At 43.2% G+C, this 19808-nt stretch overlaps 1 protein-coding gene across 1 annotated transcript; it reads right to left on the bottom strand.

The window, feature by feature from the left end:
- Positions 1-17171: 17171 nt before the first annotated feature.
- On the bottom strand, positions 17172-18072 carry LOC112991272 (leucine-rich repeat and IQ domain-containing protein 4-like). Its single transcript, XM_026113634.2, has one exon. The coding sequence runs from the start codon at positions 17970-17972 to the stop codon at positions 17172-17174; it is 801 nt and encodes a 266-aa protein (XP_025969419.2). The 5' UTR covers positions 17973-18072.
- Positions 18073-19808: the final 1736 nt, after the last annotated feature.

Consider the following 19808-nt stretch of genomic DNA (forward strand, 5'->3'; position numbering starts at 1 on the left):
CCAGCCTTACAGCTACTGTGTGCATTAAAGCTTCTTAAAAAATGCTAATATCTGTTCTTTCACAGAGTGAAAAATTTCCTTTTTCAGTTCTTTTTTCAGTCTTTAAAATGACTGAAATAGTTCAACACACACACACACACACACAGACATACACACACCCTTCAGTCTCAGGCACACACCCAGCAAGAAAAATCTCAGCCAGGATAATTAAGGTTTGGCAAAGCTACAAGTAACCGAAATGAGGGCAAGCCTTGCATAATCTTAACCCTATCTGGCTCTACCAGCTCAGCTCATGATAATACCTTTTCTTCAACCAACACCACGCAGATCTTCTTTCCCCTCCTTTCTGTTTTCACTAACTTCTCCAGGAGAGAAAGTCCTATTTGCCGCTCTTATCTTTTATTGATAAAAGCATAAAATCACTCTGCTTGCCTAAATAAAATAAAAAGTCATAGTCTTCTCTCAGTCCTGCCAGCCCATTTCTATTCATTTCAGCTGACGTCGTCTCAGGCTACCTCATGTGACCTAAATGACTGTGTTCCCAATCCCTGACGCTTTCAGAGCTTTTCATGTGGTCTGCATTGTCTTCTTCTCCCTTTGCACCTCCCCATCTTCTGCACATACCTGTTTGCTTGTTTGTTTTTATTCTCTACTGACAGCACATTCTTAGGGCAGAAACAACAGTTTTGTGCTGTGTTTCCGCAGCTCCTAGCACGATGCAAACCTGGCACAAGACTCCGGATACAAAGAAAAGATATGCAAGACAAGCTCAGCTAATGGCTACACGCACAGCTGAGTAAATGCTACAACTAAGCCCTTCCACTCAACAAAAATGTGTTATTTTCCTTATTATCCAGGAGGTCAAAACACATTTTTTTAATCTTTTCAATTAAAATGCAGCAAGGCCTGATAATGAATCACTGAGTGTCTCTACAGAAAGTAATCACCTCTCACTATGCGTCTCTTCTTACTGACATTCACCCAGGTTGAGGAGTGACTCACCAGCTGCTGAGCTCCAGAAGCGTTCACTTTCACACAACACAGTTTGGCCTCCACCACTAATGAGGAGTCAGGATAAGTCAGGGCAACCTACTACTCCACGTCCGAAACATCTCACCCTCAAGCATCATAACAAACTGTCAATTAAAGAATTCTAAATGTTTACATGAGACATTGAAAACATTATTAATTCATCATTTTCTAGACTCTCATAGATGGAAATAACAAGCCAAAGGTGCCACTGCCCTGCCTACAGAAGCTTACAGTCAAAGTCAAAATAGGCAAAGATATCTACTTTTGCCCCAATTCCTTGCCCTCTGAGTGTGTGTGGGACAGGACCTGCTCTGGGCCCCGGGTCCCAGCTAAAAGTGTGTTACAGTCAAAGACCTCAGCTCTTTATCTGAAAATGCAGTAAGAATAGAAATCCAGCTGTGCTGAGCAAAACAGCAGCTGAAAGAATTTATTTCTCCAACAGCTAAAATGAGAAAATGGAGGAAGAGCTGCTATAGGTAAAGGAGAGTCAGGGCTGTTTACTTTTGAGTGAGTTCTGATGGACTCATGAAAGTATCAAATTTAAGCAGTTATTCAGCTGAAAGGATGGAATTGAAGGTGCTTAATTATTAGACCATAGTCAATAATTTCAAAAATGATATCAGCTGACTCTAGTGATGCCTTCTGGACACTACTACATCTATAGAGCTCATACGAAAACTATAACATTTTATGTATGGTGCTTAAATATCCTGAATGACAAAACTTAACATCTAGTGATCCATACATTTTTTTTTTCAAATTATAACCTTCATAGGCAAAAAATAGCTTAAATTGTGAAAGCTGGCAGACAGCAGATAATTGGGCGTATGTGTGTAGAAAATGTCCAAAACCAAACTTGAACTCTCAAGCAGAAGCCTGTTACTTGTTAGCTGCAACTGGTACAGACTGGCTGCAAATTTTGATAACTCCTGAATCCCCCAATTAATAAAGAAATGTGAGGTAGAACCACCAGTTAGGAGGCCGATCATACTTGATGCTTCTGTAGATGGACTATTTAGACTGGGAAAACGAGAGGCTTAGAGTCTGGAAAGAAGAGGTGGTGCCAAAAAAATGGGTTCCTGAAAAGAAGTGATCTCGGAAAGAAAAAGGGGACTGAAAAGAAGAAGGTGTGGCTGGAGGAAACATCCTGGAAGTGGGGGAGTTTGTGGGTGAATGTGCGAGACAGTCAAGGACAGGAAAGACTCTAATTGCGATGGTTCTTAAATAAACCCCAGTATCAACTATGGGTTGTCATTTACTCCGTCCTGCCTGTGACAAACCCCTACAAGCTTTACATATTTATTAGTAAAAAAGTTTCTTACTAATTCTTAATATACCTATATATTTCAGTTTTATTTCAACATGAACTCATAGCACATTTCCTAAGGAAACGGGCCTATCAGATATAGTACGAGGCATGTGCAAGATACACATATTTCAAGCACTGTTATGATTCTCTTTATTTTCCCTTATCATATCCACCATGAAATGATCCTGAAATCCATCATTCGTCTCATCCTCGGTGTTTACATGTACATCTCTGTCACCTCTGAATACCCATTCACCAATTTGGCAGGAAAGGACCTAGTTATCATTGCAAGATACAGACCACCTTGGGATGTCAGTGAAACAACTTCTGGATGTTCAAATTCCCTCCAGTAGGTACGGGAGTACATCCACTATGTACTCCCTGGGGTACAAGGGATAGAAGTGCAGGGATCACCACCAGGATCCTACCTGACTGTTCACATGAGATAAATGATGGACTGATATGGATGACAGAAGATGGCTTTAACCCCTTTGGGCAAAGAGGAGCTAATAACAGTATTCACCACACTAAGCATGCGAATTGCTGCAGTTTAGGAGAGACAGCCATTGATAAATCACATTCCTGTTCTTGTCCCAGCTTTGAGAAAGATCTTTTCAATAGTGCCTAAGTTTTAGGGCTCAGTTTTCTTCTTGCTTGCTAACACACTATAAATGTTTGATGAGCACACAAGCCTATCATTGATTTGCATCCACGGAAGCATGCTAATGTTGCAACATCATTACATCTTCTCTCCTTGAGATTTATCCTACAATATTCTGGTGCACTACATAAGATATACCACAGGGCAGAGCACAAAGATAGCTGCATCTTCAAAAGCAGTGATAGTCAATGAGTACCCATAGCTTGAGGTGCAGACCTTTACCTTCTGCTAGAGAGCTGAGGTCTGTTTCCTCATCATTATCACTAAATAGCTTAAAGCAAAGGGACTCAGAGTTTTACCTTACCTCTGTATTTTTCTATTCCTTGACAAAGAAAGTGATAAAGCTTGACTTTTTAAGAGATTATACAATCTTCTCTTCGTTATTGGACCTTGCAGCTGGCAGCCCTGTTTTTGAGATGAATGTTACTGTTGGACCCTCTATTGCACCCCCCAGCAAAAAATCTCAGGTACAACCTGCTGCATGGCTATAAGCGGCTTAAGCTTGAGCCATGGTGCCAAAGCCTACAGAGTTCTCATAAACCTGCTTTGTGGAAATATTTGCCAACTATAAACAGAAGACTGTCAACAAAATAAAAGCAATCCTCTCTGAAAACACTTTTTGGTGCTCCCAGACAACTGCTGCAGCTGTTACATCAAAAATGGATATAAACTACTGTTGCTAACCCTAAAGATTGAAGGTTCATCAATAACTTGTTCACAGCCTTGAGGGCTGCGTGCTTTTTTGGTTTTGTTTTGTTCCAGGGCTGTTGACAGAAACAGCCACTAGCCAGAAAAATCTAGACGCAACGAGATGTTGCTGTGGACCAGCACACAGTCTAGTCTAGCCTGAGATACCTTTGATAGGCAAGTGAGCAGCAGCTAAATCAAATCCTTCCTTGCTCAGCCGATGTAATTTCATCCTTGTCTTCCTCTGTCTCTAATGCAGCATGTCACTGTTTTGTCTTTTCACAAGACAAGCTTGTGATGCTTTTGTCCTGGACTTGGTTTTCACCGTATTACCTGATGACTTTTCAGGCCTTGGTCAAAGAAACAGAGACTGAACAGCAATTCCACTTGTGCAACCCAGTGCTGCTTCTCCTCCACTTGCTGTGTCCTGACACCCCCCAGCATCACCCCAAGCAGACAAGTGCACACGGGAACGCTCCTTGGCCACAGTCTTGGTCTAGGGTGATCCTAATTTCTGGAGGCAAGGGGCTGTACTTATCCCCCCAGCTACTGAATGAATTACATAATGTCCAGACCATTTACTGTTCAAATAATTCCAACCTAGTTCTTAATAACTTCACCACAGAGGCAGCATAATGTAGTCTGGTAGGCAGTTTGTTCTCCACCTGTGAATGAATGAATGAAGTGTGGCCAAAGGAGTTTACCAGTTGCTATATTTTATGTCTTCCTTCTGCTCTGTTAAAATGGTATGGAGAAAGCATGTGACTGAAGCAATTATATTTACTGAGCCCTTACACAATTCTGGAAGCTGAGGAGGTCATGATGTATTCATGCCTTGCATTTTCATGGCACTTTTCATTTATAAAATAGCTGCACACAAAAATACTGTAGCTCTTGATCTTGGCTCCTTTCAAATCTGTCTCTAGCACTGTGGCAACTTTATGCATCAATAATAATACACTTTGTACTAAAAGAAGCTGCACAAAATTCACTTGCACCATGAAAAAAAAGGAACAATACAGAGGCACAAACACATTTGATGTTGTCAAATCTCATTGCCACTTTGGACACCATCTTGGAAAAGCTAGTCATGTATAAAAGTTAGCATGCTTAAATAGGTGGTTCAAAACCAGACAAAAAGATCTGTCTGAAATTCTCCTACCTAGGCTAATACTGGTTTCACCTTGACTCCTGGACTAACTTAGTAGACAGGGAATGAAAGACCAACCCAAAAGTAATTATGAACAAAAGATATCCACTGGTGATTTACTCAGCAAATATTGCTCAACAGCAAGTGAGTGGGAAGACTTAAGTGAAAGCTTGAGTACTTCATTAATGATGAGAGATGTGATTATGTAAGAAAGATCGGTATTGGTCATACAAAGTAGAATTGAATGCTTAACAGTGCAAATGCAATTCAGCTTCTTAAAAATCTGGCTGCTAATCTCAACAGGCTCCATCCTGAAAATTGATCTTTTTCCTCAAATGTTCATCATCATACTATACCAGGTGATCTCTTATTTCCAATCCATTGCTTGAAACATTGGGCAGCTTTGTAGCATCTTGTTAGGGCATCTTCTAGTATGGGAAGTTCATCTGATGATATAGTAAAAATACACAGAGGGATGGTCTTGCATGGATATTTTGTAGTAGTCTAATACATTAATCGTACTGCAAATTTCGTAGGGTTTAAACTTCTCAGAAATATAGTTCTCATTCCATCCTTTAGCAAGGCAGAAACAGATCTGCAAGGTTATCTGCAGATACCTGGAAATGCAGCCTGAAGTTCTAGAGCAAAATGAAGGTGGTAAAAATTGAATCGATGTTCTTCCCATCCATTATTGAAATATTTCTGGGTTCCAAAATAGGCAGTAGAAAATACTCTGCAGTGAATTCACGTATAGTCACTTGCCACATAGCAGGAATACTGCAGATAAGATCCAGCTTTTTGCTGCAGATTGTGTATTTGTGATGGAATTCCTATGGAAGCAATTCCATGTGAAATTTAGAATGAATTCACAAGTCATACAAAGGACTGGGAGAAGCCAAGCCGGAAGGCTAACCTCCAAGACAGGCAGATTTCCACCTATGTTAACATGCCTGGTATACCTTTCCTTGAAGAATAGATTTGTGCTGCTTCTCAGTAGAATTCTTGAGGGACCTTAAGGAAGAGTTGGAAGAACAAGAGTGTATGGGCTTGTGATGTCAAGATTTAGCGTGTGAACAGCCTGCCTTCCCTTCTTAAGAGATCTTTGAGCAAGGAATCAAGGTCTCTGAATTCAGTGTATCAAAGAAATTATTCAGGGAACAATCTGGAAAAGAAGGCAATATTGCTTCTCTGCCTCACAGGTTCCCTGCAAATAGAGCAGAATATCAAACATTTCCTTTCTAAATCTCATGCTAAAGGTCAAGTGCAGCAGATTGCTACAGTTTTACAGAAGTGAGTGGAACTAAAGCAGTCTTTACTACAGATCTAACTTGCACTTTCATACAAGATGACTTTGCATCTTTGCTTATTAGCATTACTGGAATGGCCTAGTTCCCACAGAGACCTTTCAATTAAGCCCTAAACATGCTTAGTTTTAATGAACATACTTGCTCAAAAATGCTCCTTCTTCTATTTTAATTGCAAAAGAAGTGCCATTTCTGAGCAAAGGGATGAAGTCTCTGTGTGTCTGTGGCAGGGAGGGCAGGGAATGAAGGAGAGAGCTGGAAAAAAAAAGGATTCCCTAAACAAACTAAAATAACAATCACACCTGCTTCACATTTTGTTCCTGTGTTTTGCTTTCAAAGGCTGTGGCTGGGCACAGGAGAAGGAAGCTATTTACCTTGTGCTGACCACTTCAACCTGGCCAGGTAAAACCATCGAGAAGGGAGAAGATTGTGCCTTCCCTGAGAATAGCTGAACATGCCAGGGAAAGAAAAGCTTCTGAGATGCAGTGTGGAGCAGGCAGGGAAATAACATGAGAAACATGTAAGAGTAGGAGGTCTCTGAGTCTCACAATGAGCAAAAAGAGGATGGGTGGGGACCGATTGGTTAGTGTCGATCCATGGACCAGAATCAGGCACCTTGATATGAAACTAGTGGGGCTCAGGTTTACAACAAGCAAAAATAGGTGATTCTTCTTGAAATGGGCCACAGGCATGATAAACTCCTTGCCAAAGGTGGCATGGATGCAAGAAGTTTGCACAAGCTCAGGAAAGACTGCACAAGTCTCCCTTGAAGAGGGGTCTGTTGGGATTAGCAACTACATAGACAAACTACATTAGGCTGAAAACTTCCCCGGAACGAAAATACTCAAAATCTGGGGAAGTATTAGAGGGGAGGGTTTAATATTTTTCCTCATTTTTCATTAGGCTACTTCTTATGGCCCTAATTGGAGTGAGAACACTGGACAGATGGTCCAGGATAACCCCTTGATCTGAACAGGATGGCTGTTCTTATGGGGACAGGCGGCCAGCATTAATAAGAGACAAAAAGCAACTCTGCTCCGGAGGGTACCATGTGCAGGGTGTCGCAATCCAGGAAGCTACTGAAAGATTACTGGACAGAGAACAATTCTTGAATAAAGGACTCCATTGCTAGTGCAGAGCTGTGTTTACAAACCACTTCCCATTCCCTCTCTCACTCTGAGCTTTCTCTATTTAAAAATTATTATTGCCCTAGTTTCTGTCGTAATACAACCTAGCTTTTGACACTCTGAAGTGCTGTTGGGAATTTTGGAGGGAGTCTTGCCTCCAGGGAGACATGCAGGCAAATCTGGAAGCTCTGCCCTCCTCACTCATCGATGCGAACAACAGACATATGCTTCCAGGCACTTTTTTCCAGCAGGTTTAACTCTCCAGATTGTTTTCCAGGTGGGACAGGCCAACAAGTTCAGCAGTACCCGCAGCCCTGGAGGAGCCTGGACACAGACTATCACGTGCAGGAACTGCCAGTCATCATCACTGTGCAAGTCTGTGCTTTTCATACCGCTCCATAACCTCCCTACCTTGCTTGACAGCGTTTGAAGACTCATTTTAGACATGTCTAGCTGTAGATTAAAATGAAGGGCAGAGATCCTTTGACTGAGATGGCTGATTTCTTTGTGGCATATATAACTTTGAGAGCTTACTACAGCTTATCACCTAACCAGCTCCCCAGCTGTGGGATCAAGCCGGGAGCAGATGCCTGCAGAATACTGCTGACGAGAAGTGTGTTTATAAAATAAGTGAGCAATCCCACCCAAAGAATGGTTCACACCTCGTTCACGGCCCCTTCTCCCCAGTGCTAATTACACTGGAGCACCATGAGAAAGTCTGGTAAGTTCACGGTAGCTTTTGTAACACGGCTGTTCTTGGGCAGGGCTCGCCTGGGCACCTGGTGTTATCTCTGCGCAAAAGCCCTCGTGCCACCAGCGCTCCCTGCAAGGACTGACACACCACGGCCGCGGAGCAGGGGCATGGCACAGGTCAGGCACTCTGAGTTTGTCAGAGATCTTGTTTCCATTCTCCATGCCACCTTCTCATCTTGTCTGCAAATAAATGCTGTTGAAAAGATTCAGCTTGGGAGAGGACTTCGGTCTCCAGAGTATCTTATCCAAGGAAACACACCTCATCCCAGCGAGCTAGACCTGCAGGGAATCCCCACTGGGAAAAGGGGCAGCCTGGGCTCTGGGGGTCCTGCTGGTCCCCATCTCTCTGCTGCCAACAAGCTGCCCATACACAGCGATGATGCCGTGCAGTGAGATCCCCCAGGGGAATCGGCTGGAGCCTGCTTGTCTAAGGAGCTCTTTGCCATCAGCAGTCCCGTCTACAGTCCAGACTGTAATCCATCCTGAAGGATCATTAGGAAGGAATCATTATTTGCTGGTCTCCTGAATGATCCTGCATCTTTCCCCCCCCCCCCCCCCCCAGGGGATTAGATCAAAAATATTCAAATGTGTCTCCAACAGTAATGTCTGTATTTTGCCAGTATATGATACATGGAGTATTCACATAAAGAAAAAGGAAATAAAATGCAGATTTGCTACTGTGTATTATCCACAACAAGCAAAATGAAAGAGCAATTTTTTTATTACTTCTGAAATAAAACATTTTTCCTCTTTATTTTATTTCAGCGGGGGTGAGGACTTGTGCAACTAAAAAGCACATTTCATTCTGAAAAATAATTGTAAAATATCCTTATGCACTCTCTTCTTGCAAGGAGGAAAAAGATCATTTGGGCTTGGGCTCATTCTACCAGTCTGTCTTGCAAAGCTGCTTCCAGTGACAACCTAACTAGTTCAAATAAAACTTCAAATAAAACAAGTGTTTTGAGGGGGCTTTTTTTCCTTTCTCCTTTCAATTCATGATTAGTCCTTCTTTCTGAAGAAATATGTGATGGTCTGGAAATTAAAAGAGGGCAAGGAACTAAGATCCATACAGAGCATCTGTCTATTGGCTCTGCTAAATGAGGATTCAGAATCCGCAGGCACACATACCCATGACATCACATCAGGTTTTGCTTTTTTTTTTTCATTTTCCTTTCTAGTTTCTCTCCTGGCCCCTTCATTGAGTCAAATCAACAAGTTTCTTCTAGGGAACAAAAAAATCCCAATATAAATGACTGAGCATAAGGTAACAAGAACTGGTGCCAACATGGAATGCGGCTTTTTAGATATAGCAACAGTAAAAAAGTTGAAGAAAAATAACCTTAAAATGTCAAATAGAAACAGTCTAGAAACACTGATCATCAGTTTAGCATGTTCTTAACAAGCAATGCCATCTAATAAGCAAGAAGATGACTAAGAACAGAGAACTGGAAGGAACAAGCAAGGTCATCACCTACCTTCTCGCAAGGGCGGGTAGCTTTCTGATAGACATTTAACTAGAAAGGGGTCTGCAGAGAAAGTGTTACTCCTCAGGCCCGCATGCCATGCAGCTCTTCCCAATACCTCATGATAAATTCAAGATGATTAGCACAAAACCAAACATGACCAAACACTAGAAGAGGGCATCTAGGGCATGTCCAAAGTTCTTAATCCTTCCAGTTGCAAAGCATTAGGAATAATTTTGGTTTATAAGTGTTCTAGGAACAGGTGACAGTTTGCTCCTGCATTCGGTCTGGATGAGGCCTGCTTTATATCTGAAAAGGAAGCTTTGCAAATAGTAACCACATACAGCACCAGGCTGTTACTAATACATGGATGTTTAGAAAGAGCTGAAGTCCAGCAGTATTTTATGTGGGAAAACTATGCAGAAGCCATGAGCCCTTCACTGGCAGATATTTAGCCTATGTGAGCTAACTTTTATTTCCCCCTATTCTTTCTGTGAACACACACATCCATTGCAAAGGGCAAACCTCCTAAAACCCCCGGTAGGCTTGAGAACAAAGAAGAATCTTCTTTTCATCTCGATATAAAGCAGATACCTGGGCTGATCTGAAATACCTTTTGTACAAGTCGGAGGGCGCAGATATGCTGCAGCTGACATAGCTGCCCAGGGAACACACACACGGATGCACACTGTGAGCTACTGAAGCCAGTTTTTGCAGGATTGAAATGGCCAGTTTCCTGCTGCGCACTTAGAAATAGCATCTTACTCAGGCAGGTTTTGAGGAATAAGATCATCTGTTTGGCAATGGGATGGTTTCAGTTCTGCTGCACAGCAAGAAAAGTCAGGGAAAGCTCCCAGCTGAGGAGGCTGGACCAAAACTGGATGGGTATTTCTAAACTCATGTCATTTCCCCCTCCCAGTGACTGCCTTTTCCCTGAGCCGTGACCAGTCTCAAAATCTTCTGGATGATCTCTGAAGGACACTGCCCTGAAACCAAGCAGGGAAATGGAAGTAAGTGTTTTTCCACAAGTTTTTGGGCTGCATTCCCCATATTTCTAGAAGGGCTATAGCCCTCCGGTAGCACTGTGGGACCTGGCATGTACCCCAAATTCACAGTGCCCATGACCACTGTGTGTGTACACACATCTTGTTGTGTACACCTTGGTTGTGAGAGCACAAAGTCATGGTAGCGATAAGGAATATATCTAGCCTGAGCTAAAAGGCAATGGTGTGGAGGGGGGAGGAGGTGGTGTGTGGGAAATTGTCCTGGCCCAGCTTCCAGCCTTGTAAAAATTCTGGAACAAATACACATTTCATATGCACCTGGAAGCAAGGAAGGTATGGCATAGCTGCTTCATGTGGCAGCAGGGACAGGCAGCCCATGTGGGTTTGTCAAGAACGAATTGTGTTGAACTGATCTAATTCCACTTTTAGCAATGTAACAGGCTTTAGGAATAAAGGACAAGCAGCTGTCACAAATCTTGCCATCACTAAGGTTTTCAAAATTGTTGCATGTGACATTTTCATAAACCAGTAGCATGGTCTAGATGAGATGGTGACAGAGCGGGTGCAGAGCAGGTTAGATAACGTATCAGTGATGTTATCGGTGGTGCACTGTCAGAAGGGAAGGATGTAGAAAGTGGAGTTCAGCCAGGCCTGTTCTGGATCCAGCTCCAGCATGTGTTTCCACTAATGAATTAGATGATGGAAAAGAGAGTATGGTTATTAAATTTTCAGATGGCATAAAGCTTGGAGGCATCGTACGCACAAAAGGACAGGATTAGAATTCACAATGATTTTTAAATATCTCATGACCTGTCTGGGAGAGAAGAAAGAAAAAAATAAAGAAGGATCAAATCGAATAGGGGCAAGTGCAAGGTTACAAACTTTAGTAACCAAATATACCACTATCAATATTTTCCAAAAGCAGCCCTACAGCAGCGTGCGGTATCACAGTGGATGACAAGCTCAATTGTGTCATGCTGTTGTGAAAAAAACAAAGAAAAAAAAAAAAAGGACAAATCACCACCACACCAGGGTGAATAGAAAGGAGTATAACTTTCAAGATGTGCAGCAGTCCTTCAGCCTGGCACTGGAAAGACCTCGAACGGCAGCATATTGTGTCCAGCTCTAAATGCAGCAGCTCAGTGAAGCCAGAGCAATGGTCCACAGCAGAATCAGAGGTGTGGAAAACATGGCCAGAGCAGACAGACCTGGTGGTTGCTGAACTTGAACAAAAGCCTGGAAAGAAGCTCTTTAACAAGCTTCTTGTATATAACAGGATTGTTGCAAACAGGAATAAAATAATCTGTTTTCTAATTCTGTGGAGAATGGAACAAAATAATACACTTAAATTACAATAAGAAATTTTAGTTTGAACTTTCTAACAGTGAGACTAGAAAAGTATTGAAAAGATGGTCAAGGACATATATGGAGAAGCCATTTTCCGAGGTTTTTAAAAATAGCTAAAAAGCGATATACATGCAGTGCTCCATGGCAAGAGGATGGATTGACTATCTGATCTCTCCCAGCACCTTCCAGCTCTGTTTTTATAGATACTGTGATTCCAATTTAGGCATTCCCACCTAGTAATGGGTTCCTGCTATAACACTGCATGTACCACTACTTCAGATCTGCTTTCAGAGATAACCTTCCCTGGCAGCTACGCACAGGTGTCCCATCATGCTGGCGCACTGAAAGATACTACAGACCACTGGGGTCTTCTCCAAGACACACACTAATGTGCTCAATGTGGAAGTGCACAGACTGGTCATACTGGGACCAGGCATCCCACCGTCAACCCCCAGTCAGCTGGGGCTCCCAGAGCCTCTTCTGACCCTGCCTGTGAAGGTTTTCAGTGAAAGCTGTAACCCGTCTAAGGTGCATGAGGAGGACAGAAATTTTGCTGTAGGTGTTGATGTGAGTAAACCTTAATTTTAATCCCACTTTTAGACATAAATTTGTGTTAACGGCCTGATATTCTAACTCCATATGAACCAGCACCCTTGATGTGAGAGTGACCGCATCCTACTAAATGCAGACCTCAATAATGTTCATACAACAAATGACGGTACACAAGATCACTTTTGGAGTCTAAGCAGCAGTGAGCTCCAGGCTGGCTCCATCAGACACGTAAGCCTGGCAAAACTCAGTGAGTTTCAGTACAGAGACGTTCAGTGTGGGCTGCTCCATCTGGGCTTTGCTTGTTGCATCAGCCGCTTTCCCTCTCGCTATTTTCTTGCCTTTCTGCCTGAACTGTTCAAGGAAAGTTTGTTTGCATGACAGTGAGAATGGTAACACATTTTGCAGTTTCCCTAGGGTGGCAGAAAAATAAAAAGCTTCTTGACAGCCACGGAGATCTTTTACATACACAAGAAATCTTTGGCTCGGATGTGGCATTTATTTAAGCACCTTTTATTCCCTGTCGCTTGGACTTAGGAAATTGCCAGCAAAACACTCTGTGGAGTTTTCCACCCTTCTTTGTTTGGCTTAGGGTGATATTCATTAGAGATGCTATTTAGGCTCCCACTGTAATTTGATGTGACAAATGATATGATTACACCCTTTGGCCCCATGGATTCACATCAGCCTGAACCTCTTGCTCTAACTCAATGTCGAAACACCAGAAAATCAGCATTTCTGAAGCTGAACCGCCGAATTTGGAGATAAAGCTACAGAGCACAGAGAAGGGCAAAAAGGCAGACAACATTGGGGTAGATAGAGTGAGCAGGAAAAATGACTTCTGTTAATGAGAACAGCTCTTAAATGGATACCCTCAGAGACCATAGGACTCATGGAGAACATCTGGTCTCAGGAGTGGCTCCCCAACAAATGCGCATTCAGAAGGCAGTGCTCTCCTTTCAGACATCCGATGCATCTGTATTGTGTATAGGACGCTAGATACAACATCTTTCATCTTCTGAGGTCTGCAAAGTTGTGTTTCTTTTAAAATCTGTGAATATGTGTTATATTTGGTCCATCAAAGAAGAATTTCGAAAGACTTAGAAACTGATGGGTGCTAAACCCCACTCAAAGGGAATTCAGGATCTGTCTTCTGTTTGTGCTTCTGGAAATCCTCTGATCCCCAAAAGGTGTGGGCAGGATAGCAATTGTCACTCCTTTTTGTTTTGCCACTCGAAAGACTCCAGCAATGAATGCAAGAGAAACCTCTGATTAGTGCTTCTAGCTTGATGACCTTCAGTTCTTCCAGCATTGATCTTAGCCACTGAAAACTAAAAAGCTGAAGCTCACGCAAAGGCAAGTGGAGGGAGCAGTAAGCAAATGCTGGGGTCTAGTCTTTTAGATTTATGGTAGCCATGGGTTTTTAAAGCCTGTGTTGTAGCTGTAGAATTTTAAAGCCAGAAGGAGCCTCCAAAATCTTTACTCTTCATAAAATAAGGTGGAGTGCTAGTCATCCATTTGGGTTGAGCTGGACTGTAGGTTTTACAGATTTCAGGTGGTGGAGAATGTGCCATAGCCTCAGGTGAACTCTCCAGCATTAAAAACATGCAGCTTATCTGTAGTCTGAACTTGTCTGGCTTGAGCTACCAGCCTTTGAAATGTTATGCATTTGTATGTTAAATTAAAGAGCCCTCTGCCCTTATATATATTATTCTCCTGAATTCCATTTGCAGCTTTTTTCGGTCACTGTTTCTACATTTTATTACTGTTCTGCTGCAACAGTTCAAAGTTTCCAAATAAAAGTCCTATCCAATTCAAGGGGACAATACTCCTTTCCTGCACAAGTCTGTTTGCAGTACAGTAGGGGATAAAGGGAAATGGATGCAGAACTCCCATTAATGCTGAATGCCAGCTTTAACGATGTCCCCCCAGAGCATGGGTTATATCTAGGTCTTTTCACCAGGTGCCTGTATCCTAGCAGTTTGCCATTCTCTGATATCAATGCTTCAAGTTTTAATGAGCACAGACAAAGGAAGGTGCTTAGCAACAATACGTATTGCACAACAAATACAGGATAAGCAGTGTAAGATTAGATTTTAATACCATCTTAATGACAACACCAGGATCTAGTGATTGCTCTGTGTAACTACGCCAGTGTCACAGAGGCTGGCGTGCTGCGGTACATACGCACTACTGTGGTTTCCACTTTGGGAAGAGAGATTTTGCAAGCAACCAGGGCAAAGGGAGGGGAAAAGGCATCAGACAGCATGATGTCAAGAGAGAACTTCCACTTGCTGAAAAACATACTTCATTCTGTCCAAGCAGCTCAGTGGTATGGTCAAAGTGCCCTCTCTTGGATTAATTTCTCAGGATTTCTCTTGATCCCAACAGACTGGAGAATTACAGCAGAGATATTGGCACTGCTTGTTAAAGATTACATTTCCTTTCAGGTCTCAACCCCCTTTTTAGCTCCATTTGCTTCCAGGGAATCACAGGCATGTGATTAACGGATCTAATCAGGCTTCAGAACTGTTGTCTGTGTTTATTGAGAGCGGACAAGCTAAACTCAGCCCTGAACAGCCTTGAAAAGAGCTTGTCTTCTCAATGAGAAATCTGTGGACCCTCCAATGCATGGGACCAAGCCAGCCAAAAAAGAAAGCAAAAGATGTGAAATACTAAAAACTCCACAAAGATGCCAAAGTCAGCTTGCCATGTGGGTATCACAAGCTAAGTAGCAGAAAGGAAAAACTGCCAAAATTGGAACTAGACCCTCAAGCCTAAACCCTTTGTGGTGGGAAATAGAAAGAGAGAGACAGAATCTGAACAGTTTGACAAGGGACATGAGGAATTTTCCTCCTTACCACGTGGCTAAGATGTTGCCCTGGAAGGATTCAATTTGTCAGACACAAGCCTCTAAAAAAAAAAAAAACAACACAGTTACTACAGTTTCAGTCCCATGCTTACCCCAAAACAAGGGAAAACTCTTGTCTTTATTTGTACTCCACTGCTAGCACTGCCGTCATACCATGCTTATACTAGACGAACTTCACAAGGGCAGGATGGAAGGCCTTGAGCAAACATGCTCAAGTCCAGAGCATGAATTAGATGAATGGGAACGAAACCCCTGTCCTCCCAATGCTTTTGATGTTGCCACCTTGATACACCCTCTGTCAGACCTAACAGCAGCTTCAGGAGCTATTTCTCAGTCTCCTGCAATGCTGCAAACCTTCTCCAAAAAGTAACCAAGTGCAAAATACCCACAGTGCATGTCCTGCTCCCTTATCTCTGATTCACAGAGGTGAGGGAGAGACTCAGAGAAGTGCAAAAATTGGTTCAGGCTGAGACTATCTGGAGTTGTGTCCTTGTTACCCAGTGAACTTTGAGCATTAATTCAGATCTCTTACACTTCTCCTAGTGTTGATCCTTCTTATGAGGAGAAGAAAATGACCGAACAAGCGACTTAATGGCCCGTGTATCAGAGTTTCAAACACTCTCTCTCTCGCCCCGTGAACCTTGGAAGCACATATTCACTTCCCAGCAGAGCTGACTCAGCCCTTCTTCTTTCCAGGAAAGACACAAAGCTGCAGTTTTCTGTACATTGGCCAAATTAAAATGAGGAAACAAAGGAGAGAGAGGGCAAATCATGTCCAGAAATGCATTTAGGAGGGAGGGAGAGTCTTCTGAGCAGGAAATAGTGAAACAGGAAAATAGTGTTAGAGGCAGTAGCCCCAGAGAAAACACCCAAACAGAAGCAAAACTAAGAAGGGGGAAGAAAATGCTGATGAGACTATGGGGAGGAGAAAGAAAAATGAAATAGAAGGGATTCTCAGCAAATTTCCATAATGTAACACTGATGATGCTTTTTATGATTATAAACAGGAATCCTCAGAAATGTTCCTTCTGACGAAGTTTGCATAATCAGATTTTAATATCTCTGAACACTTTCCCAGCATTGGCAGAGGTGGATCCCTTCTCTTAGTGCTGCACGCTCTAAATATGGACTATCCTTGTGTATCACCAAGCTCCATGAAATAATATCATTGCTCTGGAGGGACCAGCACGTTGGCTCCGGCTCCATGCTGGAGCTCCTGGTGCTGCATGTTGCCTCCAAAGGGTGACAGCCCTGCACCGAAACTGCTCTTTGAGAGAAGCATGGTAAGAAATACAGTATTTTCTGCAGACACAAAAGAAACATCACTTGCATGGTGCCTTGTGAGCCCTGGACCCAGACTGCTTCTTGTCCAGAAGCCTGAGCTGATTGATCCTTCCTGCATGCTGGATTCAAAACTGAAAAACACCTGAATCTTACAACGAAATTAATGAAATTGTGGGCCACTTAAAGCAAATCCAAATGCACATTTTTTTTTAGCCTTAAGCTCTTCTGTAAAGCTCAGCCTGCACCTAGTTCAAATTCAGACTCAAGCACTGACCAAGAGCACAGACAAATAGTATTATATACTGTCATGTGTTTACCTGACTCTGCCTTCTCAGATTAGACATTATTCATTTCCTCAGACTTAATATTTTGGCTACATTTCCTATGCAACTATAAATAATAATAAGATTATAGTTGTCCTTGAAATAATTTTTGAAATCTATACAGCACCATTCCATATTAGTGTCATAAAGATAGCCAGAGAAATCACCTTACATCAGAGAGGAAGCTTTAGAGGTCTACAGAGTGAGCAGACCAGACTTTTCCATCTGAAACACATTTTGCTTGTGCTGTTGATTGGTATAGAATAAGCCCATCCCAGTCACTTCAGGAGGACTGACATCAATTATCTATTCTCTCTGTGTGTCATGAAGTGATGAGAAATAGTTTCTGATCTCTTCAGGGCCTCTGCTGCAGACTTCAGGGGGAGGACTTTCCAGTGGATTGCCCTCAAAATTGCATGAACAGTAGTTGTATCCCCAGTCCAGGTTCACCAGCTCACCAAAGTTTGCTGGAAGGGACCGGAGATGGTTGTTTCCCAGCCAAAGCGTGTGCAGATTCTTTAAAACACAGACCTCCTCTGGCAGTTTCTCCAGAGAGTTGAACAGCAGTAGCAAAGTCTCCAGTTTCGCCAGATGCCGAATACCTGGGGGGATTGTACCTATTTTGTTGTCACTCAGGTCCAGAAAGGTGAGGCTCCTCAGCTGGCAGAGAGGAGCAGGCAGCTCAGCAAGGCTGTTGTTGGCCAGGTGAAGGCTGTGCAGCCTTCGCAGTGCCCCAATTTCTGGGGGCAGAGAGCTCAGGCTGTTATTGCTGAGAGTGAGCCTCTCTAAGTGACTCAATGTGCCAATTTCAGCAGGGATTTTCTTCAAGTTGTTGGAGTCCATGTAAAGGAGGGTTAGGTTCTTCAGGTGGCTGATCTCACGGGGCAGCAGCTCCATGCGGTACCTCAGGCAGCTCTCCCGTTCGGGACTCATCTCCAGGACCTGCAGCTGGTCCATGCCAAAGAGCTGTGTGGGAACTGATGCTAGCTCTCTGCCTGAAATCTTGAGTTTCTTCTTCCCTTCATACTTTGGATCATGCTCTGTAAGGTACCTCCACAGTGGATCAGGGCCTGTAGCTGCACATCTGAAGGAGGCAGCTGCATTCATTCTTCCACCAGAAATGTAGCCAGTTGAACAGAGATCAGGACAGTCACTTCCAAAGTGTTGCACCCTCCATGAGCAACCTCTGAGGTTCTTCGCCCTCCGTGAGCTTTATTCTGCCAGGCACATTAAAAACACACATACACAGCATTGAGGTTGCTCAGATACATCCCATTGAGCAAACATTTGCCATTCTCCCTTGATCAGGTGTTCCCCTTTTGGCACTGCAGTGTACACAAAACCCAGTTCCCAGTCTATGACATTGCTTCTTCTGGCTGCAATCCTTGTTTAACTAAGTGGGCTGGTGGCAAATATCTATGCATAGAAAGTGAAACAAAAATTTTCTGCCTGTGCTTACCAGCAGTGTGCTCAAATCCTTCTCATTTACAGCTCTTACCTGGTAGATGTGCTGAGGGTGCACTTGTTTGAGAAATTTGGTGGTCTCTGGTAGCGTGTTGGTCCACCCCAGGAGACTGCAATGAAAGCAGCAGGGCTGGGTAGATGAAGCACATGGTAGGTGGGACAAGAGGGAGACAGACTCCTAGGGGGTGGCTTGGAACTTGGGAGCCAGGAACAGGTCCTACTTTTAGGACAGTTTGTGCCTTTAACACTAAGCAAATACAACAAAGAACTAGTTTCAAAGTCCAGGGGTCCTTCTTCCTCTGGCTAAGCCTATGAACTTCTGCACCATGCAAATATCATCTCTCGTGCCACACTGGCTCTGGCATATTTAAAAGCAAATTTTTATTCCTCACTGGCATAGGTTTGAGAGGAGAGAAGAAAAGCGCCTTATTTATCCCAAGCTATTCAGCACAGCATGCTATGTAGACAGCAGGACATTTTCCTGCAAAGAGAAAATTGTAGGTTGTAGGTGTAGCCTCAGGCTGAGAAACCCACCTCTTTTACTTCATGCTCTAATCCTTTAAGCACTCAAATAAAAGACATTTAGTACAACCACTTAAAATTCTTTTTAAGGAAAGGGATCTCCACACCTTCCTGCAGACTGTTAGAGGCAGAAGACAGCATGCTGTAGGTACAGTCCAAGCAGACCTACCAGGTCAAATCTCTCAACGGGAGGACACTTCTGCCTTCCCAGCCAGCTTAGCTCTGATATCCTCAGCCCAGGACAGTGCTGAGTTTGCAGGGGAGCCTATGTCTCAGCACTGAGTGCAGACACACAGATGGGCAGTAAGTGTTCGGAGCCCTCAGTCCAGAAACAGCTGACCAGAGAATTTCGGGATCATAGTTCAACCGTCTGGGCTTTAGTCACTCCTGAGCTTTATTGGCTTTAGTCCTGAAAAACAGACTTTCAGAGCTGCTGCATATTGGCTTCCACTCCTCATTTGGACTGGAAGCGCAAAACCTCTAACCCTTTTGAAATCAAGCCCTGAATTTCCCTCAGATTCATCTTCACCATCTGTAAGAGAAAACAGTAACACTTGCCTGTTGTCCAGTAGCATCGCGATGCTGCTTTGACATTATCAGCTCCTGGGATGCTGATGGCTAAAGACAGGCCTGCTCTGCTTCCTGCTAGGACCTGGCACAAGGTACCAAGTTGACATTATCAAAGCTGAGTGAGCAATGGTGTGCGTGGGTCCTGGGGACACTGAGAGTGGTTGCCCCTGTTCTTCAGGGTCACCATTTATGCCACCCACACACCAATGCCTTCTGAAGGCTGTGCTGGCTTCATCAAGAAAAGGTAGAGATTTTACAAGAAACGATTCGCAGGACTTAAGAAAGTCTGATTATTGTTCATAAGGAAGAATGGGCATAATGACTTGGAAAAAATACTTACCTGAGATGAGTATAGTAGCCAAGGAAAAGTGGTATTTTCACTTGCGA

Source organism: Dromaius novaehollandiae, chromosome 2 (genome assembly GCF_036370855.1).
Source record: "Dromaius novaehollandiae isolate bDroNov1 chromosome 2, bDroNov1.hap1, whole genome shotgun sequence".
In the NCBI taxonomy this organism is placed as follows: domain Eukaryota; kingdom Metazoa; phylum Chordata; class Aves; order Casuariiformes; family Dromaiidae; genus Dromaius; species Dromaius novaehollandiae.

Bases quoted from the DNA above. Each gene is read 5' to 3' on its own strand.
- LOC112991272 (XM_026113634.2), bottom strand. From the start codon at position 17,972: ATGAATGCAGCTGCCTCCTTCAGATGTGCAGCTACAGGCCCTGATCCA.